Source organism: Stigmatopora nigra, chromosome 1, assembly GCF_051989575.1.
Source record: "Stigmatopora nigra isolate UIUO_SnigA chromosome 1, RoL_Snig_1.1, whole genome shotgun sequence".
Taxonomy (NCBI): Eukaryota; Metazoa; Chordata; class Actinopteri; order Syngnathiformes; family Syngnathidae; genus Stigmatopora; species Stigmatopora nigra.
Window position 1 is genome coordinate 24745783 of NC_135508.1, and position 27756 is coordinate 24773538.

The 27756-nt window shown below is 41.2% G+C and overlaps 1 protein-coding gene across 8 annotated transcripts; it reads right to left on the reverse strand.

The window, feature by feature from the left end:
* Nucleotides 1-27621, reverse strand: baz2a (bromodomain adjacent to zinc finger domain, 2A). Of its 8 annotated transcripts, none has more exons than XM_077742279.1 (31): nucleotides 27056-27346; nucleotides 25915-26035; nucleotides 25245-25841; nucleotides 21257-21405; nucleotides 19753-21184; nucleotides 19416-19673; nucleotides 18940-19323; nucleotides 18801-18861; nucleotides 14723-14831; nucleotides 14540-14641; nucleotides 14221-14443; nucleotides 14033-14106; nucleotides 11716-11781; nucleotides 10291-10665; nucleotides 9961-10215; nucleotides 9208-9422; nucleotides 9065-9139; nucleotides 8823-8994; nucleotides 8651-8713; nucleotides 8432-8576; nucleotides 7790-8346; nucleotides 6838-7174; nucleotides 6158-6313; nucleotides 5916-6076; nucleotides 5777-5839; nucleotides 4754-5037; nucleotides 4543-4678; nucleotides 2305-2451; nucleotides 1968-2215; nucleotides 1744-1887; nucleotides 1-1418 (listed from the first exon to the last, which is right to left on the reverse strand). In XM_077742279.1, the coding sequence occupies exons 2-31, from the start codon at nucleotides 26033-26035 to the stop codon at nucleotides 1259-1261; spliced, it is 7269 nt and encodes a 2422-aa protein (XP_077598405.1). In that variant the 5' UTR covers nucleotides 27056-27346; the 3' UTR covers nucleotides 1-1258. The 8 variants fall into 8 exon arrangements, with proteins under 8 accessions (XP_077598405.1, XP_077598340.1, XP_077598124.1 ...); XM_077742214.1 differs by having other exon boundaries at nucleotides 21251-21405; XM_077741998.1 differs by lacking the exon at nucleotides 27056-27346 and adding an exon at nucleotides 27483-27621 and having other exon boundaries at nucleotides 19753-21405.
* Between the last annotated feature and the right edge of the window lie 135 nt (nucleotides 27622-27756).

The window sequence follows — 27756 nt, forward strand, 5'->3', positions numbered from 1 at the left end:
TTAAATTTATTTCAACTCACAGTACATTCTACAGATGCACACGTGTTACATCACCTTAATACAACGGTCTTGTAATACCTTGTTAAAAACGAATTGGTCCTAAAAATATAAAGGAACAAAATTTTAGGTCACCAAAACTGTACATTATTAAAAAGTCACGTAACACCACATTTGGGTTTTCTGGTCATTTTTTTTGTCTTTCTCAAAAAGGAATAATGTATATTTTCTACAAGCTGAACTGAGGTCAGTGTAAGAAAAGCATTCAAATAAAAGTTGGACTGCAGTGTGGTCCTGCTGCAGTCGCATTTCAAGCAGAGTGCCCCACCATGATTCATGAACAGCACAAAAAGCAACATAAATCAGGAATGCAACCAGTCGGGAATGTAGCCAGTACTTGATTTCTTCTGAATTTCTAAACTGTACAATATCAAGACAACTTGACGTTGCATGTTTGCACCTTTTCAAATATTCAATTGTTTACAACAGCTAGAATTTACTTACAAACTTTGTTAATTGCCACTCGAACAGCGCCTTTCAGAAACCTTAGCGTAATGGTGGCTGTTACGCAGTCTGTACAATAAGCTTCTTACATCCACAAGGACTTGGAGGTCACCTATAAAGTCTGTGAATGCGCACGCAGCTAAGTGGGAGGTTACACAACCTCTACTCATCTAGTTTAACAGGCCTGTGTCATAAATTGTCTAGACAAATCTGAGTTTCTGTACACATTCACTACAAGCTATTGCTATTAAATAATCGCAGCTATTGTCATCTTCATATATATTTATATATAGAATATATAATAAAATATATTGAGCAAAAAAGTTTAGGCATAAGACCTCATTCAATTCAATTCTTTTGAACGTGTAAGAAATGTCTGAGTTCTTTTACTCCGGGTTACAATGCAGGTCCAGTGCGAAGTCGTTCGCTCGATGGGAATATGCAGTGGAAAACTGGGAGCCAAATATTCCAAATAGACCCTCCTTGCCCAGAAGGAACTGAAGCAAAAACATGTGGATGGGCGTGGCGGGATGACACAGCAGACAAGAGGTGTGGACCAAGAAAACAAAGTTCCAATCCGTTCAGAAGCAGGCCATAAGACCAGGCCAGTGGGGAAAAACAAATGTGGAAATATACACAGTTCTACACAGATATATCTGTACATGAAAAATACATAGCTTGAGAGCCCTCCTGAGTTTATCAGTGAGAGCTCTTGCAGTGGTGACCAAGCACCGACAGGCAACAATGTTGCATGCTTCTATTTTTCCTTGTTTGAGTAGAACTCTGCCCAGCGGCTCTCAAAGAAGCGCCTCATGGAGTGTCCTGCCATCCCCACCTCAGACGTGTCCTCATTGAACAGCTCACAGTTATTGAAAACCAGCTGAGCATCTGACGAGAAGTCCTCACAGCTGCCATACCTGAGACATAACATTTTTTTAAATGAATTGGGGGAAAAACTTGCCAAGGACCCAGTACCCAAATTTTGTCTGAAATGTTTTGCAAGAACTTGACAACTACTGCTTGACTAGAATTTTCATTGTTTCTCAATTCTCACAATATCTCTTTAAAATTTGAATGAAACTTGTGTTCAACATCTCAATTTCATTGCACTCTTCTGGTAGCATCTGAGAAATTTGCTTTTAAAATTTCAATTTTTGGGGGACAACTTACATTGCATATTTACAGTGCAACAGATCAATTATGCTCCTTTGAATAATTCAGGGTGAGGTGGAAAAAACATACCCTCCCTGCAGCAGTCTCTCTCTCATTGTGAGGAAGTCCATGGGATTTTTGACAATGCGGCGATAACCTGGCACCAGTCGGGGGTTAACTGGCTCAAGAAACGGCCAGGCATCTGCATGAGCCTCCATCTCCATTAGGATTATTCTAGCAAGTAAATTGAAATGATTAACATCATTTGCCGAGGAGAGCTGTACAAGAAAGAATGAAGATGGAACGGAACGCACTCGCAAAAGGTGAGGTCCGGCTGGTTACGTGTGGTCATGCGACGGCGCTTGGCAGGCCCTCCATCTCCTGACTGACGAGAGGATGAAGATGAGGAGGTAGGCGCTGCTGCGGCGGTCGTCATCTCCTTGTGCCGAGTGGACATCCCCGAGCTTCGTCTTGTCATTGCATCATCGTCCGAGCTGTTTTCCTCATATCGCTTCTTTTTCACCCGAGTACGCTTTTTGGACTGCGGTGATTCACTTTCCTCCTGACAAAGGTCAAGCAACGTGATCCATCAGTACCCGAAATAACATGAGCCGTTAGTAGGCTGCTTTCTGTTACGATTCCGGTACTAACCTTTCCAACACAATTTGGACAAAACCAATCGCCCTCTGGCACCTGCGTGATCCTCGGCCTCAGGCAGTACATGTGACATCCCCGATCGCAGCCGTCACACAGAAGCAAGCTGTCATCATTGTCACCTTTTCTGCAGATCTGGCATGTCTGTAGCAAAATTGTGGTCAAATTGTAAAGTTAAAAAAGGCATTTAGAGCTAGTTGTAACTACCGCATTTTTTCCAGACTACTGGAAGTCACACATTTTTTATTGTATGGCTAGGCCTGCAACAAATATATAACTGCGACTTTTGGGCTATACTTATCTGAAAACTTATGTTGATAGTCACACATTTTTTATAGTATGACTAGGCCTGCAACTAAGATATAACGACGACTTTTGGGTTATACTTATCTAAAAGCTCATGTTAACAGATCCCTATTTAGCCTCTTCTCCATTTTACAATTACTTCAATGTATGTCTGTCGTTCAAGAATATGTTGAAGTTGCGCCAGGGGTGGATACTTCAACAAGAGAACGGGCCCTAAACACTGCTCAAATTCTATTAAGGCAATCATGCAGAGGAACAAGGACAATGTTTTGAAATGGCCATCTCACTCCCCATACCTGAATTAGAGCCGGGCGATATTACGAAAATTGTTATCAAGATTAAAAAAATATATCACTCTATATCGAAATTATCACGACAAGGATCACATTATTTTACACGTTTGAAACTTCAAATTTTAGCCAATAAATTACTTTTCCTTCTTATACAATTATGAAATCTAAATATGTAAGATTGTATCTGAGGGCTAATTTCCATCTTTAATCCCTGGTGCATGTTGAAAACAAACGATGACATACATAAAAACCCTTCCTTATACAAAAAATATATAAAATACGAGGATTTAAAAACGATTTTTGTTGTTCTCGTGCAACAAAAGACATCTGCATCCAAAGGCAGGAGACACCCTGAATTGGTGACCAGTCAATCACAGTGCACAACAAACAACCATTCACGCCCACATTCTAGAGCAGGGGTGGGCAAACTTTTCGGCCCGGGGGCCACGGGGTCAGCACAAGATACGATACATATAAAAAACTGCATCCGTTAACAGTACATATGAAACATGAACAGAAAATAAGGACTAAAGTATTAATATAGTCATCCCTCATCAATAAAGTAAAAAGTCTAAAGTACAAAGTAAAGTAAAAAGGAATGTATTAAGAAATAATAAAATGTAATTTAAAAAAAGATAGTGGGGCTGTAAAACAGGAAAAACAAATAAGAGTGGACAGAGCTACTGCCACTGGCTTCCGCGTGACGGTGCCATCTTGGGGTTCAAAAAATAATAATAATAATAGGACAACGTCGGCGGGCCGGATTAAAAAGCCTATGTAATGCGTATGTGGCCCACGGGCCGTAGTTTGCCGATGTCTGCTGTAGAGTGTCCAATCAGCCTACCATGCATGTCTTTGGAATGTGGGAGGAAACCAGAGTGCCCGGAGAAAACAGACATAGGTCAGGGGAGAACATGCAAACTCCACACAAGTGGACCCATCTGGATTTGAACCCAGGTGTATAACCACTCAGCCGCCTGGCCGCCTAAACTAAGGAATATAAATAAATAATTTGGATAAAAGAGGGAAGGTGATGTAATATAATTGCAAGTGGAGCCACGGAGCCACAGAGCCAGAGCGTGCTCTGTGCATGTTACGTGTATTAACGCCCAACCCGTGGGTCGAGACGGGTCGGGCATTAATACCCGCGGGCCGAGTCGGGTTGGACTGGATTTCTTCGGCCCGATCGAACCACAAGGAGAGAGAAAACCATTCACGCTCACTCATAGCAATGGTAAAATAAGAGTTTTCAACCAGCCTCCTATGCATGTTTTTGGGAATGTGGGAGGAAACTGGAGTAGCCAGAGAAAATCAATGGAAGCCCAGGGAGAACATGCAAACTCCATGGAGGATGGTCTCAACCATCCATCTCAGAACTCCGATGCCAATGCACTAATCACTCATCGCCATTTATTCTCCACCAACAGAGGAGGAGGAATGTCTTAAAAGCAAAGAAATCGTACAACATAAATAAGAATTTGAGAACTACCTCCAGACAGCGTAATAAAAAGCACTGTTCTAAGCATGTTGTGTGCATGTCAGAATAGATGCTCTATGGAATATTAAAGTCATTAAGACTGTTTTACAAGGAAATTATACTACCAGAACACCTATGTGAGAGTTAAGTCTTTCTTACCACTTTAGTTACGGATCTTTCCCAAGCAATAGCCTTCTCTAGCTGCAACAAACACAAACAAAGCTGGGGAGCACTTCGGCAGCGATCTAAAGCCTGCCGCCACGTCCTGAGCCTGGAGGTGATCTCACTTTCAAGACTGGAAGCAGAGAAAAAAACTAAATATTCATCCAAATTACACATGGAGGAAAAGTACTCAATGCCTTCTTTCTACCTTATGACATCCATAGGTTGGTCTTCTCCTGGTGTCGGCGTGAGAGGAGCGAGGCGCATCACATCAGCTGGATTCCAGAGTGGCTCCTTCAGGTAGCGCCTCTCAATGTTCCTCTCAAGATTGGCGAGACGCAGCACTGCCAAGTCCACTGGGTGAGTGGCGATGCGGGGTAAGCCGGACCACTCTTTCTTGGTTCGGACAATCCAGTCGTCACGTGGGTCGCAGTCGTGTTCGTAGTACTGGAGGTCAGCCCGGGTTGAGTCCCGCTCGGGGACTGTATAAGGCTTTAATGTAAACGAACACACCAGAAATTAGAAAAACGTTGCCTTGTGTTGTTGTACAAGTGGGGCATTGGGGAAGTGAAATCAAAATTTTGTCACTGGGCTCGACTTGAAACCTTACACGTTTCTACATTTGACACCAGTGAGTTTATAGACTTGAAGGTTTGTTTCCCCAAGTCAGATTTCTTTTTTATTGAAACAGGTATAAACCAAACAAACCACCAATTAGCTTCTATGTGATATCAGGGGCTTATAAAAAAAAAATACATTAACTTCCTATGACCTGGCGGCCACGTGTGGACATCATATTTTTGTCACAAGACCACAATGTTAATGTGGACATATTTTTTCTCAGAACCTACATTATAAAAAGATAATTGACACTCTGCATTTATGTGTGGGTCGTACTAAGGTCACAAAATGGGGTTAGTAATAAGCAGCGTCTTTTATCTGAACATCATTTCTCCAATAGCAGAGGTGTAAGAAATTTGCCATTGATACATGAATTTTATTTACATAAGGCGTATATAAACAAAACTTAAAATCCCATAAAATTTTACTTTGGCTACATAAGTCCAGCAATTCAAAAATTGCTTGTCTAAAATAAAGTAAACCCAACTGGAAAAACAAAAAAATCTTTTGGGGGTTTTCCTGTTAGCATCATTTAAGGTAGAAAAAAATTGACTTTCTTTTTTTACTGGGAGAAAGGGGAATTTATTTGATTTGCTAGTTTTCTGACTACCTGAAATTCTACAGCTGGTGCATCTGTCTTAATTTCGGCATCATTGAGACTCTGTGGAGCCGCCTTATTGGGACACAAAAGGACAAGAATTAGTTTTGTGTTGCTGAAAAATGAGTGACATATCATCATGTTCTCTCACCTTTAGATGGAGGTCAGCAGCAAAGACTCGCTGCTCTAGGTCCTCCACCCACCGGAGTGCGCTTTTGTCTGTCTCCATTGCTTTATCCTGTACTTGCCAAGGTTGCTGCAGGGCCTCGAGCAGCCGCTCCTTCTTCTCTTCCTTCAAGTCAAAAATAGGATCTAGCAGCAGAGAGCATGTCAACCATGTTAGACCAACACGTCCGTTGCTAAAGTGTTTGACGCATCTTCATTCAAAATCACCATTGATAGATTTGGAGCACATCTCCGTTAAAATCTCCATGTGTTTGGCCAGGTGTTTATGGAGGACCTTTTCTCGAATGCCTCGTGGATGTAGAGCCTGCAGTGTGCCAAATAGCTCTTCTGGATCCTTGATCCACCACCAGCCACGTACCATAGCTGCAAAAATGAGGCAACAATTATATCAACTACATTCCTATTGTCACATTAATTACAGTGGACAAGATTAAAAATTGCTGATTATTCTTTGGGTGCAGCATTCAAAACGGGTCTGTTTTTTTCCCAGTTTGCTTTTTCCATATGGTCACTACACATGCCCACAACTAGCAAGGCCATGTTTTTAAAGTGTTGAATGTCAATATCATTCAACAGGAAAATTTCAAAATGTGTAATGAGCGAAAAGCTGATATGGGTTTGTATTCTGAAAAAGTTATGTTAAAAAAAATAATAAATAAACTGCTGTCAAATCAAAAGCAAAAATGTTTCCCAAAATTAGCAATAACTAACTGCCATTGACAGTGATAGACAAGATTTTTTTTGGCAATTTGAAGGCAATAGACGGCCAATTGATCAAACAATAAGTTAATTTCCCATTTTGAATTGAAGCAGTTCAGTGTAAACTTCATTTGTCATAAGTTATACATTGCAGTGTCAGCAGTGGCAACAAATGTGTTCGTACTTACATGCTGGTATGGGTTTAACTACCAATTGTATAAAGTACTGTTGCTCAAGCTCTTGGAAACCAGAAGCAGGAGGACGACCTCTGCGTTTAGCTGTGGCACCTCGTGGTCCCCTGCGGGCTGGGCTACTCCCTCTACTGCCCCTTCTCCGTCTTCGACCTGGCCTAGCGCGGGAGGTCGGAGTTGGTGCTGCAGGGGGAATTGGTGTGGGAGGAAGTATAGCAGGCAGTGGAGGTGTGCAATCTGGTAAAATTTGTGGGGCAGCGGGAATTTCCTCTGGTGGCACTGGTGTATCCGGGACAGGAGGAGCTTCAGCTACAGATGTCATCAGCGTGTCCAGCTAAGGAATTGAGACAAATTGTAAATACAAAAAATATTCTTATCCAAATCTGAGAACTGGTGCTTAATAAGCCTTGTGGGCACAATCAGAATATCTGGTGATACCATTGAGAAGTGCAAGGTTGATACGTAAACAGAAATGGGTGTTTAGTTTTTTTAATATAAAATTAAGATTTTTTTTGGCACTTTTCTGATAGCAAAAACTTGATGCGCCTCAGGTCTTCTCTACCACCATGTTTGGCTGGTTTTCTAAAAAAAAAAAAACACTAAAATAACTTAGATATTGTGTGGATCCCACGGCAAAGAATCTCATTATGTCTAATATTTAATAGTGGTGAAATATCTTAAAATCAAATATGAGCAACCCAGATTGCCCGCCCTCACTTGCAAGATAATTGATGCTCATTATCACATCTACTTTTGCTTCTGAGTCCATCAGTCTGTCGATGCATAATTTTTCCAACATCAAAAAAAGGCTGTGCATGTAAGCAGTGTTGTTTTTGTAGTCCAACATTTTGCCTACATAAAATAATTTGACAACATTTGCAACCGTCTTTCAGGAGAAATACATTCATATTGAATGTCCCTCTAATAAATGGTTAAAACAGCAACAAACCTCTCGTAGTGGAAGAAACTCTGTCGGCATTGTACTTAGCATCTGGGGGGTGGGACGCGTGTTCTCGTCATTTTCTTGTTTGAAGCCCCCGTCATCTTTTGCCTCATCCTTTACACTTGGTATTGATTCACTGCCCTCTAGAGGTTCTGTGGAGTCAGCATCACCCATTGCATGCCTCGATTTGCTCAGCCAATTAAGGAAAGCAGACTGCGAGAGATCTTGAGTGCATGTGGTGACCGGAGACCCTGGCCCATCATCTCCCCCCATTGACCTGGCGCTACTCCTTCGCTGGCGCCGTATTTTTGCCGTGCGTAGGTGGAGCTCCACTTCGGGTTTGATTTTCCGAGGACGACCTCGTCCTTTTTGTGTGCTCATAAGTGATGCGGTGCCAGGAAGAGCGTCTTCTTCTGGGGAACATATCTGGGTTTGAGGGGTAGGTGAGGAGGGTGTAGTATGAGTAGTAGTAGTAGTAGTAGTAGTCAGAGGGACCACCTCCATTTTGGGCTCCTTTTGGAGGAAAGTGACTGGCACCTCTGCTATAACAATATCCCCGGAGGCTGTGACGTGGGCATACAAAAAATAAAGCCAGTCAGTGATGTGTAAAAAAATCATTTTGACATTCGTGGCGTCACCCAGACTCACTCAGAAGCTCTTCAGGACCCTCCACCAAAACTCCTCCGAGATGAGGTAGTGCCAAGTACCTCCGCCTGTAACGATCTTGTCCCAAGATGACCACCCGCATGGAATGAGATGACTGAAGCAGCTTTTTACGGAAGAAAGCTTGGCGCTGAGAATATCCCATAGGTTGTGGGTTATTTCACATGTTACACACCAAATGTTTTGTTAAAGAAATTTCTTTACCTTAGTGAGTTTATCTATTTGCCTTTCCAGCTCATGGACACTGGCATTGTTGGGGCTTTCACTCTGTAATGAAAAGATACCCGAAAAAGTAAAAATGCTCATTTGTGGAATAACATTTTGAAAAAGTAAAAATGCTCATTTGTGCAATAACATTTTGAATTTCAGCACACACATCACTTGTTTTAGGTTCTTCTTTGCGACCACGGCGGTTGCCTCTCTCCAGGATGCTCTCCTCCTCCAGAACAAGATTGGCTTCTTCAGCCACTCGGGCACTGCGTCGTCTTTCTTCTAAACACAGTTCTTCTTCAGAGCGACCGGTGTGACGGACAAGTGCAGCTTTGAGCCTGCATGAATGCAAATACACTCGTCATTGACATTACAAGATAATCTTCAACATGGTTTATAGTTTCTTACTTGCGAAGTTTCCCCTCAATTATCCACTTGTTCTTCCTGTAAGTCGACATGTTCTCCAGTGTATTGTCAATGTCACTATTTAGACATGAGAATTTAAGTGAAAAATTCCAGAGTAATTGTAAAATCACAAGAGTGCTTCAAACCTCGTCACTATGTTGCTACCGTTGAGCTCCTCCACAACAAAACAGAGCACGGCTGCCTTGGTTTCAGGAGGCAAGGTGTGGAAGGATTTGGTCCTCAATTTGTTGCACACTTCTGTCTCGTAGCCATGAGATTCTAGAAAAATGCGTAGCACCTCGGAAACTGTGCTGCGCGTCAGTTGGAGATCAACCAGCTTTTCCCCAAGGATTTTTACCGACTGATGGAGGAGAGTTAAAAGCAGTTTTAAATTAAATTAGATGTGAAATAAAAATGAACTGTCTTAGCATTGGTCACAAACATAGGCATGACACCACTACAACATAAAATCTATGGAAATAGCTCAAGCTTCCTATTACTTTAAAGGGAAAGACTTATTAGTCATGGCCTTCGTATTGAAAGATAACTGCGTATAATATAAACCTCTCGGGACACAGACTCTTGCAAGGCCTGCATTTTTATCTTCTTTGATATTTAGGCTAATTCGGACCTGATGAGTGTGAAAACATTAAACATTATCTTTTCACATGATGTAGTTTCTGAGAAAAAGTATGCCACGTCATAAGTGATCGCCAAACCCTTGGAGTCCAAAATTTAACATTGTAGCCTTGTGACGACCAAAAATGTGACTTAGAAAATCTATTAATTCATTAGTCGATTATAATTAATTATGGCATCCTAATTGGCAGACATATCGGCCCTCCAAACAAAACCATAATAAAGTAAAAATGCTAAGGCAAATTATAAATATTACACACTTGATAATATGGTGGCAGCCCAGGATCACGGAGGGCAGCCTGCATTAGCTTTATGAGCAGATCTTGGACCTCCCCTTGGCTATTGCCCATGTCAAGTAGACCCTCTTGCAAGGTTGCAAGGCTGGGGATGTCTTTTGGTACATTGAGGCCAATCAGCTTTCCATAAGCATGAAGGAACTCCACAACAGACAGGCAGTGGGCAAAGGCGGTGCCTGAAAGAATCACACCGGGGACACGGGAGAGTTCCGGCAGGGGCTGCAAGGGGGTAGAAAGATCAATATAATGTTAATACCTGCCATCACAGTTGTGTTTAAACATGCCAAAACTCACTTTGTGGTCAGTGAGACACATATCTTCAGTAGGTTTCCTCAGCTCTTCCAAAATTAGTTGTTGCCTCCTCCGTTCCTCCAAACGTCTCTGGGTCTGCACTCTCCTTTCTGCACTTTTCTTGGCTGCCAGGGCAGCCTGTGCGGCTGCTTCTGCCTCTGCTTGAACTTTAGCCAGAGCCTTGGCTTTACCACGAGCACTCAGAACCCTCTTGCCTTGAGCTATTCTCTCTTCATCAGTCTGCTGAACAGGAGGAGGAGTCTCAACCTTGACAGATCGTCGGCGACCAGGCTTCCTGGGCTCATCAACTGACTGGGATGAAAGCTCAGTTGTCTGTAGCATCCCAGAATCTTGGGATTCAGCCTGCATTTCCAAAATCTACAATAGAAACTCACATCAGGGCATACAAAACTGTGGTGACTGTAATACCCTTAGTATAAAGTACGGGATAGCCAGTCTTGGGCGAGTACTCTCACCCAAGACATTTTATTATGTAGAACAAACTCATCACAAAAATTACAAAATAATGAAGTGCAATTTTGTGGCATTCAAAAACACTAGAAGAAACGAATAAAGAAAACATAACGGTTAGTCACTATTACTTTGATAAACCAAGCACAGGAGAAAAAAAATGGAATCACTTTCAAACAGAAATTAAGGAGAGCGCGCTCAATTTCCTTCCCTTAATTAAGCACAGGCCTCAGATTAGATTGGCTCATTAAGATGCAGTTAAATAAGGGTGCAGGTAGACCTGGGAGGGCTGGTGGACAGAAGGAATTGGCAAAAATCATGGCTAAAAAAGGTAATTCTACACATATGGTTTACGAAGATATGAGCTATCCAGTCAGTGGTATTCAAGATACTAGTGCTGTTTTTTTGTTTTGTTTTGTTTTTCATGATTCCATATTTTTTCCTTGATTTATTCTCTCCCCATGTTTGGTCTATAAAAGTTACATTTACTGACCAGCACACAGTGTTTTCTTTTAGCGTTTCTGAATTCCACCGAATTGCAGTTTTGAAAAATATTGCTTCATGGCGGCACGGAGGACAAGTGGGTCGCGTGACCGCGGAATTCTGTGGTTGAGGCTTAAATCCCAGGTGCGTCCTCACAATGTGGAATTTTCATGTTCTATCTGGGCTTGTGTCTCCCACACCCCAAAAACATGCACGGAAGGTTAGTTGAGAGTGAATGTTTGCCTGTGCTTGGCTGGCTACGAATTCAGTGCCCGTAGTAAGCTGGGATAGGCTCCAGCATCTCCCGCAGCCCTTGTGAGGATAAGCGGTAAGGAAAATGAAATAATTAATTATTGGTCAATGTCTGTGATGTGAATTTGTTCTGCAAGATAAAATGCACGAGTGAGTATTCACCCAAAACTGGTGATTCCAAACTTTTGTTAACGAGGTCTGCAAATGTTTAAAGGAAAATACCTTGGCTTTCTTTTTGTCCTCTCTGATTTTCTTCATTTTCGCATCCTCTTTCCTCCTTATTCTGGCCTAAGCAGATCAAACAAAAGAGTAAAAATGAGACAGAGTCCCATCAGAATAATCTAAAACAAGTATATCATTCTGGTGGCCCAGGGTCAAACTGCGGAATGTGGGACAGTATTTTGTACCACACAAATACAGTATTCTGCCTAACTTGATATATTGAAATCGAAGAAGAGATTTATGTGGGTCAGGTTGTTTGTTAATTACTTATATAAGATAGCATACCTCAATTTAATGTCTGTGTTTAGCAATGTTCGTTAAGCTGTTAGACAAAGCGACTCAATAGTCACTTCATAGTAAGATCATAGGGGATACCAAGGTGAAAGGAAAATTGATCCCCTCACTAAGGTCATCTCCACAAACATCCACGTCGTTGTTACCTTGCAGTTACGTACATATCGTCTTATTGTGTGCATATAAGCCATACCCTCGATTCAGCCATCATTTTTTGTCTTTCAAATAAATGCAGCTTATGCCAAGTAAATACAGTTCAGTGTTCCCCCGCTACTTCGCGGTTCAGCTATCGCGGACTCAGAGCTTCGCAGATTTTTTGGGGGAAAAAAATAAATACAAATATTACATTGAAACAACATTTTAGTTTTTTTTTTTGTTATAACACGAATTTCACTCTCTCTCTACCCGTATTCTATATGGTGTACTGTATACAGGGGGGTAAAAAAATAATTTAAAAAAATTGGAATTAAATTCAAATTAAGCATTTTTAAAGGGGAATCCCTACTTCACGGAAATGCACTTATCGCAGGTGGTCCGGGTCGCCATTGACCGCGATAAGTGAGGGAACACTGTATACGCATATACAGTGGTGCAAATAAGTATTTAGTCAGCCAGCAATTAAGTTATCCTACTTGAAAAGATTAGAAGCCCGTAATTGTCAACATGAGTAAAACCCAACCACGAGACAAAATGTGGGGAAAAAACACTGAAAATCACATGGTTTGATTTTTAAAGAATATATTTGCAAATCATGGTGGAAAATAAGTATTTGGTCAATACTAAAAGTTAATCTCGATACTTTACGCATCCTTTGTTGGCAAAAGGGAGGCCAACCGTTTTCTGTAACTCTTAACAAGCTTTTACACACGGTTGCTGGTATTTTGGCCCATTCCTCTATGCAGATATCCTCTAGAATGGTGATGTTTTGTGGCCGTCGTTTAGCAACACGGACTTTCGACTTCCTCCACGGATTTCCTATGGGGTTGAGATCTGAAGACTGGCTAGGCCACTCCAGGACGTTGATATGCTTCTTACGAAGCCACCCATTAGTTGCCCTGGCTTTGTGTTTGGGTCATTGTCATGCTGAAAGACCTAGTTGCATCTCATCTTCAATAACCTTTCTGATGGAAGGGGAGTTTCACTCAAAATCACTCGATACATGCCCCCATTCATTCTTTCCTTTACACAGATCAGTCATCCCGGTCCCTTTACAGAAAAACAGCCCCAAAGCATTATGTTTTCACCCCCATGCTTCAGTGTGTATGGTGTTCTTCTGATGCAATTAAGTATTATTTCTCCTCCAAAAACAAAAACCTGTTTCTACCAAAAAGTTCTATTTTTGTTTCATCTGACAATAAAACATTCTCCCAGTCCACGTCTGCTCATCCAAATGCTCTCTAGAGAACCCACAGACAGGCCTGGATGTCCACGTCTGGCATTGCAAGATTTGAGTCCCTCGCGGCGCATTGTGTTACTGATAGTAGCCTTTGTTACTGTCCCACCTCTCTGTAGGATATTCAATTTTTGGGTGTGCTTTTTGGGATTTTTGCTCACTGATGTTATCATTTTGACATAAAATGTCAAAAATATATTTTTCTGTGTAAAATGTGCCTTTATTCCTAAATAATATTTAAATTTTACGAGGTTATTATTTATGCTCTTTTATGTGTTGCAACTGTTGCTGCAGTAAAAGATTTATACTTATAAAATAATTGAAAGTTGAATTAAATCAGATGTAGCACTACTGAAGGCCTGGGTGTGAATTGCACGGCCCGCCACTGGAATATATACACAGAAAAAGTTGAATGTTGAGGAATAAGTGAAGAGATATGAAAAGAAATGGCTCAATGATTTTCTTCCTGTTCCAAAGAACTGTGTTCTCAACGGTTACTCATACCGATTGAGATGGTTGGATCATTTTTATTTAAACAATAAACCTTTTGGGAGGAGTTTTTTTATATGGTTTACACTTTGGATAAATTGACATTGAAATTCCTGATGTAATGGACTTTTGGGTACAGACCTTTCTCTTCATCCTCTTCTTGATCTTTGCCATTTTCTCTTTTTCTTCCTCCGTAAGTGATTCTGCATTTGCAACTTTGGATTAGGTAAACAAATTAAATATTTCAATGTACCTGGACACAGATTGCACTACCAACACAACTACAAACCCTACTGATCAAAGTCTCTCAAATTAATCATCACACTCACCCTTCTCCTCCAGTCTCTTCAACAGCTTTGCATCAACCTTACTAAGGAAGTCAATCATCTTGGGTTTGGGGGGTCTACCCGGGCGACGGGCCTGCCCTGTTTTTGGGCAACGACCTCTGTTAAGTTTTTCTTTTTCAGGGTTGGGTGGTCGACCTCGCCTGCCAGTAATGGCCATGATCATAGAGGGAATCTCCTCATTGGCCAAAGGAAACCACTTGGCACCCTGCCACACATCATAAAGAAACAAAAGAGTCATTGTTTAAGGTATTTAAAACATTTACAGCGACCAGAACTATAAAGACAAGAATAAAATCTCTACCTCAGGACTTTCCCGTTCTTCATAAAAGTCTCCAACAGGCATCCGCGGACTAAAGCTGAAGTGCTCTCTGGTGACGAACCCACCCTGGTGTTTCTTCAAGTACTGAGGTACATCATCAATTACAATGTCTGCCACTCATCATTATACAAATTTTAGTTTGTTTTGGAGTAAAAATAAAATTACCTTTATAACCTCTGGGAATTGCTTCATTCTTCGTCCACAAGGCGTGTAATACCACGTTTCCCCTCTCATACGATCATTCAACTTCTTTACACGAATCTCTCTTTTCCATCTATCAAGAGAGAAAGTCATTGTTAAAGGGTAGCACTAATTCCCAACCATTTTTTTTCGGTCAGCTTCTAAGGCTAGTTTATACTGCTTACTGATTGTCTGCATTCACAAAGTATTCTCAAGTATACGTACTAACATTATCGCACATTTTTGTGAGAGCCTTTGTGACTTCCTGTCTGATTGACGCAGGAATTTGCAACCAGTGGAGATAGACTTAAGACATTTTCGTAGTCGTGATACAGATGTAATGGCAGTTGTTCCATGTGCAATTTCGAGGTGAAGTCTCTGACTCAATAGGTGCGCCAAGTGACTTCACCGTAGGCGTGCCTATTGTTTACCAGTGAGGCCCCATTCCGAAACAACTACAGTGGGGCAAATAGAATATTTTCATGACTATATGGCGCATCACATTTTAAGCTGCAGCGTCTGCAACAAGTGCTATTTCTGTATTTGACAAACACAAAGGACGCACTGTTTATAAAGACGCAACCAGGCATGGCAAAATATACACAAGCTTAAACATACGGCCACACGCTAAAAACAATTTTTTAAATAGGCAACGGAAGCAAAACCAAGTTTGGTTGTACTTTATTTAGCCATTTTACAATGTACTCACGTCATCATCACCCACAAATTTATCAAAGTCCCCGTTTTCTGTGTCCAAATTAGTCATCAAAAACGCAGAGTTTTATACGTTGTCCAGGCGGCCACAATCCATTCGCAAATAGTAGCTAAAGTAACTAGCTCTGCGCTGCATGCCACCGTTCGTAAAGCTGTGTGTTGTTGTCGATGTCCAGGCCACAATCGATTCGCAAATAGTAGCTAGCGTAACTAGCCCAGCGCTGCCTGCCACCGTTTGTAAAGCTGTGTTGATGTCGATGTCCAGGCCACAATCCATTCGCAAATTGCCACCGTTCGTATAGCTGTGATGTCGATGTCCAGGCCACAATCCATTCGCAAATAGAAGCTAGCTAGTAGCTAGCGTAACTAGCCCGACGCTGCCTGCCACCGTTCGTAAAGCTGTGTTGATGTCGATGTCTAGGCCACAATCCATTCGCAAATAGTAGCTTGCTAGTAGCTAGCGGCAGGAGTTCTTTTGTATATCCAGCCGGAATGACGCGGGCACCAAATTAGTGTGCTCGCCGTCATACTGGGTGCATTGACAAAATAACTATTTATCCCAGCAGTCACTACACAGTACTACTATTTCTACGGGAACAGTAGTAGAGTCGGGGGCTGCTTGCCGTAGTTTTGAGAGCTGTAGAGGATGGTGTAACCTATCGACTGATTTATTAAATTTTATCGTGACAACAATTTTAGTATTGTTCCATGTATGAAGCGCACTGAATTATAAGGCACCCTGTCTATTTTGGAGAAAATGTAAGACTTTTAAGCGCATCTTATAGTTGTAAAAAAGTATTTAGTCAACCAACAATTGTGCAAGTTATCCTACTTGAAAAGATGAGGCCTGTAATTGTCAACATGAGTAAACCTCATCCATGGGACAGAATGTGGGGGGAAAAGAAAATAACATTGATTTTTTAAAGAATTTAATTGCAAATCATAGTGGAAAAATAAATATTTAGTCAATACCAAAAGTTCTTCTCAATACTTTATGTACCCCTTGTTAGCAATAAGGGAGGCCAAACATTTTCTCTAACTCTTAACAAACTTTTCACACATTTGCTGGTATTTTGGCACATTCCTCCATGCAGATCTCTTCTAGAGCAGTGATGTTTTGGGGTCTGTCGTTGGGCAACACTGCCTCTCAACTCCCTCCACAGATTTTTTATGGGGTTGAGATCTGGAGACTGGCAAGGCAACTCGGACCTTAAAATGCTTCTTACGAACCCCATCCATTTTAGCCCTTGCTGTGTTTGTGATCATTGTCATGCTGAAAAACCCAGCCACGATTCATCCTCAATTTCCTTTCTGATGGAAGGGGAGTTTCACTCAAAATCACTCGATACATGGCCCCATTCATACTTTCCTTTACACAGATCAGTCATCCTGGTCCCTTTACAGAAAAACAGCCCCAAAGCATGATGTTTTCACCCCCATGCTTCAGGGTGTATGGTGTTCTTCTGATGCAATTAAGTATTATTTCTCCTCCAAAAACGAAAACCTGTTTCTACCAAAAAGTTCTATTTTTGTTTCATCTGACCATAAAACATTCTCCCAGTCCACGTCTGCTCATCCAAATGCTCTCTGCAGACGGGGCTGGATGTGCACTGGCTTCAGCAGGTGGATATGTCTGGCAGTGCTATTGATAGTAGCCTGTTACTGTGGTCCCAGCTCTCTGAAGGTTATTCCCATTAGGCCCCCCGTTTGATTGTGGGATTTTTCATCATCGTTCTTGTTATCATTTGACTCCACTGGGTGAGATCTTGCATGGAGCCCCAGATCGAGGGAGATTACCAGTGGTCTTGTATGTCTACCATTTTCTAATAATTACACACACGGGTGATTTCTTTACATCAAACATTTTGCCTATTGCAGATTCAGTCTTCCCAGCGTGGTGCTGGTCTACAATTTTGTTTCTGGTATCCTTCGACAGCTCTTTGGTCTTGGCCGTAGTGGGGTTTGGAATGTGAGGGACTGAAGTTGTGGACACGTGTCTTTTATACCGATAAGGAGTTAAAACATATGCTATTAATACAAGTAACGAGTGGATACATCATTAGAAGTTAGACCTCTTTGACAGCCAGATATATTGCTTGTTTGTAGGTGACCAAATACTTATTTTCCACTCTAATTTGGAAATAAACTCTTTAAAAATCAAACAATGTGATTTTCTGTTTTTTTTTTCTACATTCTGTCTCTCATGGTTGAGGTTTACCCATGTTGACAATTACAGGCCTCTCTAATGTTTTCCAATAGGAGAACTTGCACAATTGGTGGTTGACGAAATACTTATTTGCCCCACTGTATCTTTTGAGTATCGGATTTATCGGTCCGATCCAGCAGTCGCACGCATTTTCAGTACTATAGTGCATTTTGGCAGCTACAAATCAAACCACAAGGCCAGAGGTGGCCAAAAAATTTTGGCCCGGGGGCCACATTGACTTTAGAATTTTACAGATGGGCCGAATCAGCGGTCAAGATACGATACATAAAAAACCGCATCCGTTAACAGTACATATGAAACATGAACAGAAAAAAAGTATTAACATACTCATTACTCATCATTAGAGTAAAAGGTATAAAGTACAAAGTAAAGTAAAAGGGAATCTATTAAATATTAATATCAGATATATAATCAGATCCGTATCGACAAATGATAGCATGAGAAAATTCAGATTGGACCAGAAGTCATTACGTTCTTCTGGGGACATCACTATTGCTTAGTTGAATTTCAGTCGTTTCTCTCAATAGTATTACAAGTTTGGTATTCTTTGAATGACCATTATTGTCGAAAAACGTAAAAATGTTATGTTGATTTTGTTAATTCTTTTACAGATTAAGAATTAGAAATTGAGCAAGCAACTGCACCCAATTACACTATCTTAATAGCCAGAATCGACTCCTAATGCCAAATCAAATTGAAATACAATTTAATAGCACAAACAAGAGATTGCGAGTGAGTAAAGAGTTAACTAGGGAAATACGACCTTTTTGCAACCAATCTGCTATCCGGGAGTTACTACACACTAATTAGCACCTTCAATCTTCAGATGGACACCCACAACTGAGGTAGGGACATTACAGGACAATCATTAACAAATAAGCAAAAAATAAAAGCATCTTGAGAGAAAACCTAGTCAACATAATCACTGTCTGTTTGTGTATGAGGTGCTACATTTACCCAGCTCCAAAAGGTGACAGAACAATTTGGATGAAATTTGTGTACCGGTCAGAAGGTACTGTTAGGATTTCAGCGCAATTAGAAATTAATAAAATGTTTACCGTAGAAACAATCCAATCTGAATCTGGTCTTATTCATATAAACCGCTAAAAAAGAGGAAGTTACCCATGCAGCAGGGGGAACTGGACTTGCTGTTCTGTTGCAACCCTCCTCTTGACAGGAGTACCTGTTTATTTAAAAAAAAAAGGCTCAACAGAGAACTATTTTCATTGTGATGAAAGCAAAAAAATTTAATTTTCCTCACCTTTACCTAGCGTCGAAATTACATCAACCTTATCCTCAGCGTCACTGGCAAATTCCGCAGTATCATCTTTTGGTGTGGAATCGTCTTTCCCATCTTGCTCATGTTTCTTTGTTCTTTTAATCTTCTTGGATTTGTCACAAGGTAGACTGAGGGCTGATGTGTTGGCGAGAACTGCTTCAATTGTGGCTGTGATGGTATCAATCTCTTCAGACGGAGGCTGAATTTGGTCACATTTGTCCAATGTTTCTTTGACCTGCTCTGGTCTGAGAGACACTTTTCTTTTCCTTCCCTTGGGTCCCCCCTCTAGGATTTCCCCATCTGCAGAATTGAGGTTGTCCATTTTTGGGGTTCGACAACGTGGTTTTCGCTTTGCTTCCTCGGGAGCTTGAGAAGTAGAATAGAAATGCATGTTATTTGCAAATACATATTGTTGACGTGAATAAATTAAATCAGACAGTCTATGAGAACATAAAAACCTGATTTTCTAATCCATAATGCTTTTGGAGACTGAGGTTTGTAAGGTTTTCCTGGGCTTCTTAGAGAGCCTCCAGTGGCTGAAAAAAACTGATCTGCAACTGGCTTCAGTGAGTGGTCAGCAAGTTTGCATACAGGACTACTGAAGGCAATAAAATTCTCTCCGCTCATTTTAGAAGTTGGGGTAGAAATGAACTCCACTCCAGTGACATTGGAGTGTGGTGCATGAGGGCCAACAGGAGTCCAGTCTGCTCCAGTCACTGAACAAACACATTGTATTATGTTTATTGAGTTCTGAAAACTCAAGTTAAGTTTAACCTTAGAATTAAACAAAGTTACCTTGGCAATGTCGTTGAGGGGATCCACATGAATTATTGTTTAGCGAAGACTCTAGCATGGACTCGCTAGCCTCAGACATTTCACGCTCCTGTGTGGAGTTCAGACTTGAATAGTCCATGGATGAGCTGCCATCTCCAGTTGTCTCATATTGAGAAGATGGTTGTTCTGTGCGAGAAATACTGGAAAACTGAGAACTGCCATTTCCCAGATGGAAGCAGTTGCCAAAGGTGCTGGAGTCATTTATACGTGGGGTGCCGTTAGCAGGGGACTTATCCAATAAGGAACGGATATGGATTCTTGCTGGGGTGTTACAGACTGAACTGTCCCCATATTGGGAGGTGAGAGAAGAGTGGTCAAAACCGGCTTCAACCATCAGTGAGGCGTTTTTGGTAGTGGACTCTCGGTGGCTCTGCAAATATTGGCCTGGAAGATCAGATGATTTCTGAGGGTCAGAAGCTTTTTGCATTTTAATTTTGGTTGACTCTAAATGAGGGGAACCTGATGCAGTCATTGAGACTTTCTCATATAAGTTTTTCTCCTTGTTACCTTGACACTGGTGCTCTGGCAACAGAACTAACTGATTCAGCACACCGGCAGGAGATGAAGTAGAAGGATTCTGCTCAGGGTCAGAACTTTGAATCCTTTTGGAAGATGTTGCAGGGGACACGGATCCCAAGGCATGTGGGTTTGAAATCGGTGCAGAACTGCTACCTTGAGTGGTTCGTAGAGGTAAGGTAATGAGAGGGCTGGCTGATGGACTGTCATGGGGTGACAAGGAATGTAAATTGAGCTGCTCTGGCATTGGTGATACGGAGGCATTGAATTGACCAGAACCAATAGCTAGAGCAGTGTACAAAGAGTCATGCTGGAGCATGGCTGTTGGTTTATTAACAGTAGAAGGCATTCCATGTGTCGATTGAGACATGCCAGGAGACGACCCTGTCGAGGAACGAATGCTTCCTGATGAATCACATTTTGATGGGTTTGATGTTGGAGCTGAAATCAGAGGGAGCTTAGAGGCTTGAACCATTTGTTGAAGAGATGAGATGGGAGTAGAATCAGAGTATGATGAAGTAGACACTATGGCAGGTGTTAAAACAGCAGTAATTGATCTAGAAAGCGATTGATGCTGAGCATCGGATGAAGAGGAAGAAACGCACAGAGATCCAGAACCTCTCTCTGTCATGCCTGGAAGTGGACAATATTTTGGATGTGTTGTAGGTGAGGAGGAAGACAAGGAACCCACCACAAGATGTTTAGATGCAGGAAGAGTCATCTCAGTAGCAAAAGGAGAAAGAGGAGGTGAGGAATGCCTGGGGGAAGGAGGTGATGAAGACTGGGGTGGAGTAGATTTGATATCATGGTGAGGACCAACAATAGATGCAGGGGAAGCCATGGGAGAATCAACTGCAGGCTCACCGGATTGCTTATCCTGAAATGGTGTTGCAGATGATAAAGATGCAGCAAGTGGCCAAAGTGGTGTGCTTGCTGGACTCACTCTTACACTCTGTGTTGGTTGCACAACTAGCTTCTCAGAACTTTCATGATCACTTGTGTGCTTGACAGAAGTCGAGGAAGAGTTGGGTGGCTCGGGAGCAACAGCGGTCTCCTCTGTGTGATTGCAGACCTTGTTTGTCTCCTTGCTTTCATGTGCTGAGAATGAAAACACCACCACTCAATCAGATAAAAAATATATGGATGAAGTGATTATAGTCTTGCAAAACCTGTATTGGTAAAAAAACCCATTATATTTGTTTTTGGATAAACGCCCTTTATTCAAACAATGTAAATCCGTCAACAAATTTTATTATGCTGCTAGAAATTATTTGATAAGCCAGGTTATCAATTTCCTACCAAGCATTTTACAATGTCTTTACGTAGTTGCCAATTACACGTGTAAACAGCGATACACAGGCCACATGACAAACACTAAAAAAACTGTATGCAACTGAACTTAACATGAAAAAAATTGCGACTGCTTTAGAGTATTAAAGTTCCTTGAAATACAGCCACAGTGTTTTTTGTTTTGACCAATTATTGATCAATTATAATAGCTGTGGAAGTAATTTGTAGACTATCGTGATCCCTCGGTGTTCCTAAAGTATGCACATTTAACTATTAACTTGTGTTGACTCAAATAGAGTTTGAGTTTTATTTAATAAGGGACAGGACATATTAATGAACATATTCATGTTAATGAACATATAGATGTAAATATGTAAGATGTAATGTCTCTACGAGTACTGGGCGAAGCGTTGCATTTTTTTCACGGTTTGTTTTTTTTTCCCCGCTAGCTTCTTTTGGCAGAGCGATTGCTTATACGAGACTACTTCTCGTTGGCAAGTGGTCGGGCATTATCCTATCATGAGGACAATTGTGTATATCATTTTCGGAATAGTTTGAAGGGAATACAAAAGCAAACAACCCTCGATAGGTTGCATCTGAAAGTCAGGGTGGAGGCGGGGTATTAATCCAACACGAGAGAAAAAAGGTATCAAATTTTAAAACAAAATTAGAATTAAATTTATTTTTGAGTGCCTGTATCGTAATCCAAGTTCATTTAAATTTGCTTGTGTTATGTTACGAGCGTGTTGCCGTGCAAAAACTCCCCACACCCCCCTTTCTCTGTCCCTCTCTCTGCCATCCACAAAATCCGTCTAATTTTAGTAATACTAAACGCATTTCAGTACTATCAAACCACTAGATTTGTGTTACTTCGTTAATAAATGTGAATTAGTACAAATAAAAATGTTTTTTCCCAATCAAATATCCTGTTTGCGGTGTTTTTCAGAGGGTTGTAACAAATGCATTTGTTTTTAGTTCATTTCTATGGGAAACGTTCATTTGAGTTACGAGTAAATCGACACACGACCTCAGTCTCGGAACAAATTAAGCTCGTATCTCGAGGTACCCCTGTACATGGCTATGTAAATCAATGTAACAATTTCTAGCAATATACAAGCTCGGTTTACCAAACTCTGCACTTATCGGCTCTTTGCAAATGGCTTTAAAGTATGATGGAGAGCAGCCAGTTGCCTTGTGACATGTTAGTGGGAGCTTGTGATGTAATAGCGCCAAAGACACCACCTTCCAGATCATTTTAATAACTTTACTCGTGATTGAACATAAGAATTGTCACTGAAGTTTCTACAATTTATGAACGCATAAGAAACCCTCTCACGGTGGGTGAAGCATGCTGTGAAAATTATCCAATTTTGTTTTGCTATCTCTATCAATTTCATTGCTATCTCAATCAATTTCAAATTTAAAATGCACATTTTACTTGCATTGACAATAAATAGAGAATGTTGAGCCTGAGAAAACCTGCACTTTTGAAAAGTTGAACAAAGTTAAAATATTTCTGTTGTATTGAAAATGTATTTGATTTCTTGTACAAATGTGTGATTTAATAAAGTTTAATCAAGTTCAGCTCTTGTATTATTCATTTTTTTATAATAATCAGTATCGTCCCTGAAAAACCCATATTGGTCGAACTCTACTGTTGACATGAGTGGTGCTCTGAGTAAATCAACGGCACATTTCACACGGCGACAAATTTCTGGACAGTTGGAGTACATATATTTACACGACGAGTGAGAAGATTTGACTATTTGAAAGGGCTGTGTCAGGGGCAAACAGTTATAGTTCACTCCAAAACTAGTAAAATAGCACAGTCATACCTGCATTATTCTTATCTGTTATTTTATTTAGAAAATATTGTCATGGATGCATTGTTTGTCACTTTAGAACATCGCTAGCCTCTACTGGGCTCTCATTTCATCACTCTCATTCTATCTCATATAATGACAAAAAAAGCATTCAATTAAATTGGCTGTCTTACAATAACCACTATCCATGTTTCATTCTCTCTTAAATACCGGTCCACCTTGGCTAAATGCTCCCTTTATTAATGATTTCAATTCCCCTTAAGTTATTAAAAAAACACACAAATGCAACGCGGCACATCTTTTCACACACAGACGGCACACGTAAAAGTCTAAAATTTAGTACCAAGTGGGCGGCTTTCGGCCCTGCTAGTACGGCTATTGGCACCATCTGGTGGAAAAATACGGGTATTACATCTCCCATGATAACGGCCAGGGAGGAAACTGTTTCAGCGGAGCATGGAACATGTTCGTATGCTTTATTTATTTTAAGACATTAATAAATCATTTGCTTATAACTTTATAATTTGCGTCTTTCCTCATCTTCCATTCAAAATTGGGACACTGACTAATTTTAACGGGTTTAGTTGGTAGTTCTGTGAGGACTGCGGAACAAATGAGAACACCTCTACTTATAAAATTTTCAAGTTACAAAAAAAGTTCTGGAACCAATTAATTTACCAAGTAGAGGAATAACTATGTATGAAAAGGCCAATCTCGTTTAACAATTGAAATATGTCAAATAAGCTAGTTGGGGGTCATGGACCATTGTGGTGCCATAAACCCTATAAATCCAATCAAGATATTTTGGGTGTAGATTGTTATGGGTATGGTTTGGACATACCAAGGGTGCATCAGACCAGTAGAAACATTAATTGGCATGCACATATATATTACTGTTTAAATTTCCAAAATGGTAAGAAAACAAAATGGCTTTTTGGAACAATATTGAATTTAAAAAATATATAAACAATGTCATCATGAAATTTAATAAATAAAGGTAAAAATTCAAGGATTTAATAAAAAAGGAAAAGGAGTTGTGGTTACATTGAGAGAAAAGGCCACTTTAAAAACAGGTTCCACAATGAATTTGACTTGGATCTATTAATAAAATGGTTGATTGTCTCTCAGTGCCCCCTTACGGCTGACTGGCAACCAGTCTAGGGTGTAGTTTGCCTTTCACCCAAAATCGGCAGAAATAGGCTCCGGCAACCCACACAACCCCTTACGAGGATTTGTGGTACGGAAGACAAATGAATTAAGTTTTAATAAGTTTCTATCTTACCTTATTATTATTTTATATAGTGCCTTATTATTGTATACATGTTGACTAAATACAATTTCTTCAATATTTAATTATTAATTTTATTTACTCCTTTATTCGCCTAAACTTTGTCAGCTGGAAAAATAATAATAATAAAGTGGAACGAAACTGAACGGCCCCATTATCATAATCTTCATTAGTAGTGGAGTAGCATACTGATGTTTGGGCGAACTTGGGTATATCCAAACTCCTTCATAAAGAGTTTATTGTTGTTCTTTTGTCGAGGAACAGAACAAATCTTCTGGTTCAAAATCTAACAAGCTCAGACGCCAAGCTTTTGGGGATAGCAAGAGCGTTCAACCTTGGTGTTATCGGACTCAAAAAAAATCATGCATACAAACAATGTGTTGTGGTTTGATGAAACCAAGGACAAATCGTTAGGCCTTTCTGTTTGTTACAAACAAAAATTGCTGCGGGTCACCAAAAAAACTAAATTGACAGTGAAACATTGCAGGAACAACATCAAGCTAAGGCACAGTTCTGGAAACGTTGGATACTCTTACCTTGTGACGTCGACTGCTTTGAGTGCTGTGGCGATGTCAGAGATACATGCTGCTCCTGGGAGACTGGCGTCCCATTTGACGACATGCCGTAATGTTGCGGGGGGTGAATTGGTGGCTGCAGGCTGGAGTGGGGATGGAGCTGGGATGATGGCGTGGTCACTTGCTGGTTATGTTGTGGTGGAGAAATGCCACGTTGTGCCTCATATCCTCCAAACATGCTGCGTGAAGCGTATGCAGCACCCTGTGGGGCAGGGTTATTTCTATTCCAGAAATGACTGCCAGTAGTGGGAATGTTTGATGGGGCTGCCAGAAGCGACTGCTGGGAGTTATCCATATCCCCATTCAGTTGGTATGGTCCTTGGGCCTGGAAGTGATGTGACTGAGGCTGTACAATGCCCGGTGTCAACTGCTTCTGGTGCAAGCTAGGAGATGTGGCCATGCCCGGACTGAACTGAGGATGTCCTCCCCACAGGTAGCCCAGGCTGCTCTGAAGGTGGTTGCTCATAAGCGGGTATGGACTGGAAGGTGGTTGTGAAGTAGGTGTTCCAGACCCGAGCACAGTAGTGGTGCCATTCACATTCATTTCGCCATTCATATCTGTCAAACAGAGGAAACATTAGCAGTTGCACTGTAGAACATAACTATAGATTGTGTCTTTAAAGATACCCACTCTTTCCTTGGTGAGGAAAACTCATGGAACCATTAGTATAATGGGAATCCCCTGAGGTTCGTTTCAATCCTGAGTTTGGTGAGGAATGGGTGCCATAGTTGAAATGATTATTTGCCTCCATCTACAAAAGTAAGAGGACATGTTAATTCATGCAAGGCAGCCGGGCGCAACCATTCACACTCCCAACACCGCAAATACGGATTCTACACACATGCGCACAGCTTTTTTCCTATTCTGTAGTATGAGTTCATATAATATGCCATCAGTCGAAAACGCCAATTTAAAAAAGGTGGTCAAGTGGCACCTCTAAACACGCTTCAAAATGTCGCACGCAGAGGCGGCGACGACGACTGGCAGATGCCAGCGAGGCCCAGGGAGACGCAACGCAAAAGTAGACTAAAGCCCACAGGAGGCTCGTCAGTCCGGCTTGATGAGACGCTGTTTAACATGTACACAACCTGCCCGATAAGTACAAGCACAAGAACACGCTTCTCCCAAGTCGTATTGTCAAATAATCGAATCGGATACAGTCACACAAAGGGCCTGATTAATGTCGTCATATTAACCCAAGCCACCTTCTAAATACTCGATTTCATAATTCAACGAGGACATGACGAGAGCTGCTTTAGCTAAGCGCCATTCACGAGCTCCCTTCTCACAACAATATTTCATGCCAGAAAGATGTTGGTCTCCTTTCGGATGTGGTGAATTAAGGGTTCAAGACGAGAAAACGTGTTATAGCTTTTCGCTCACAACAAAGAGAAACAAGCCTTTCCATTCCAAGGTTATTACGCTAAATCATCACAATGGAAAACCTAGCGAGTCAATGCTACTAAATGAAGCTAACCCATGTCGTTCTTCAACAGATCGCCTGCATGCGCCGTGAATACTCAACCACATTGGTTTCGGTCCCGCAATTGATATATGTATATGTATGCCTCTTCTGTGGAGAAATTTAGCAACATGTTCCGCCTTAACAGCTGTGTTCGCGCTGCCTTTGTTCGTCAGCTAACGCAAGCTAGCACCCTGATGAAGTTACATTGTTTACGCTGAAATTCACACGAACAGTTTTCGCAGAGCATCATCTTCCCACCCTGCGAGATCAGAACTTAAATCGAGACCACACTCCACTCCTGCAAACCTTTCGTTCCGCGGATCTCTTGGCACGGGTGTCTCTACCTCGCGTCGTAGAAGGCTTGGAACGAGGATGCTACGGCGATAAATAATATACAACTCTTGCCTAACCTGTGGGTTTTAAATTAGCAACATGGCTGATATGGTCCCGTGCAGCCATCACAGAAAGCCAGCACCAGCGCCTTAAGCCTCTGTAGTCTATACAATGCTTGCCCATGTCCGGTCATTAGACCGACGCTTCAAAGTAAAATGCCTTGTGGCGTTTATGTAGTTATGCAGTTTCTCAAATTGCTATGCAACTAAAATCAACAAAAGAAATCGAGGTTATCAATACAGACCAGATGTCACCCTTTGCTAATGCTTGACGGACGAGAAATTAGCAACTATTGTAAATCATTTTATTAAATAATTTAGCGTGAAAACAGGAAACATACGCTGTGTGCACTTCATTTTGATGCGATGGCAGAGGGGAACTCCAGTCCGAAGAGGAAGTGTACAATTGACGGAAAAGTCTTGTGTCAAAGACGCAACAAAAGACACATGATCGTTATCTTTCAAATCATTTCTCCAGTTTGAAGTTAACGTGGGCGGTTGAGCCGGTTTATTGAAAGCGATCAAAGACTGCTTTGAAAGACAAACTTTAAACGCCCTTGACGTCAAAAACTGGCGTAGTTAAGTTCACGATCGCCTAAGTTTATACTTTTTCAG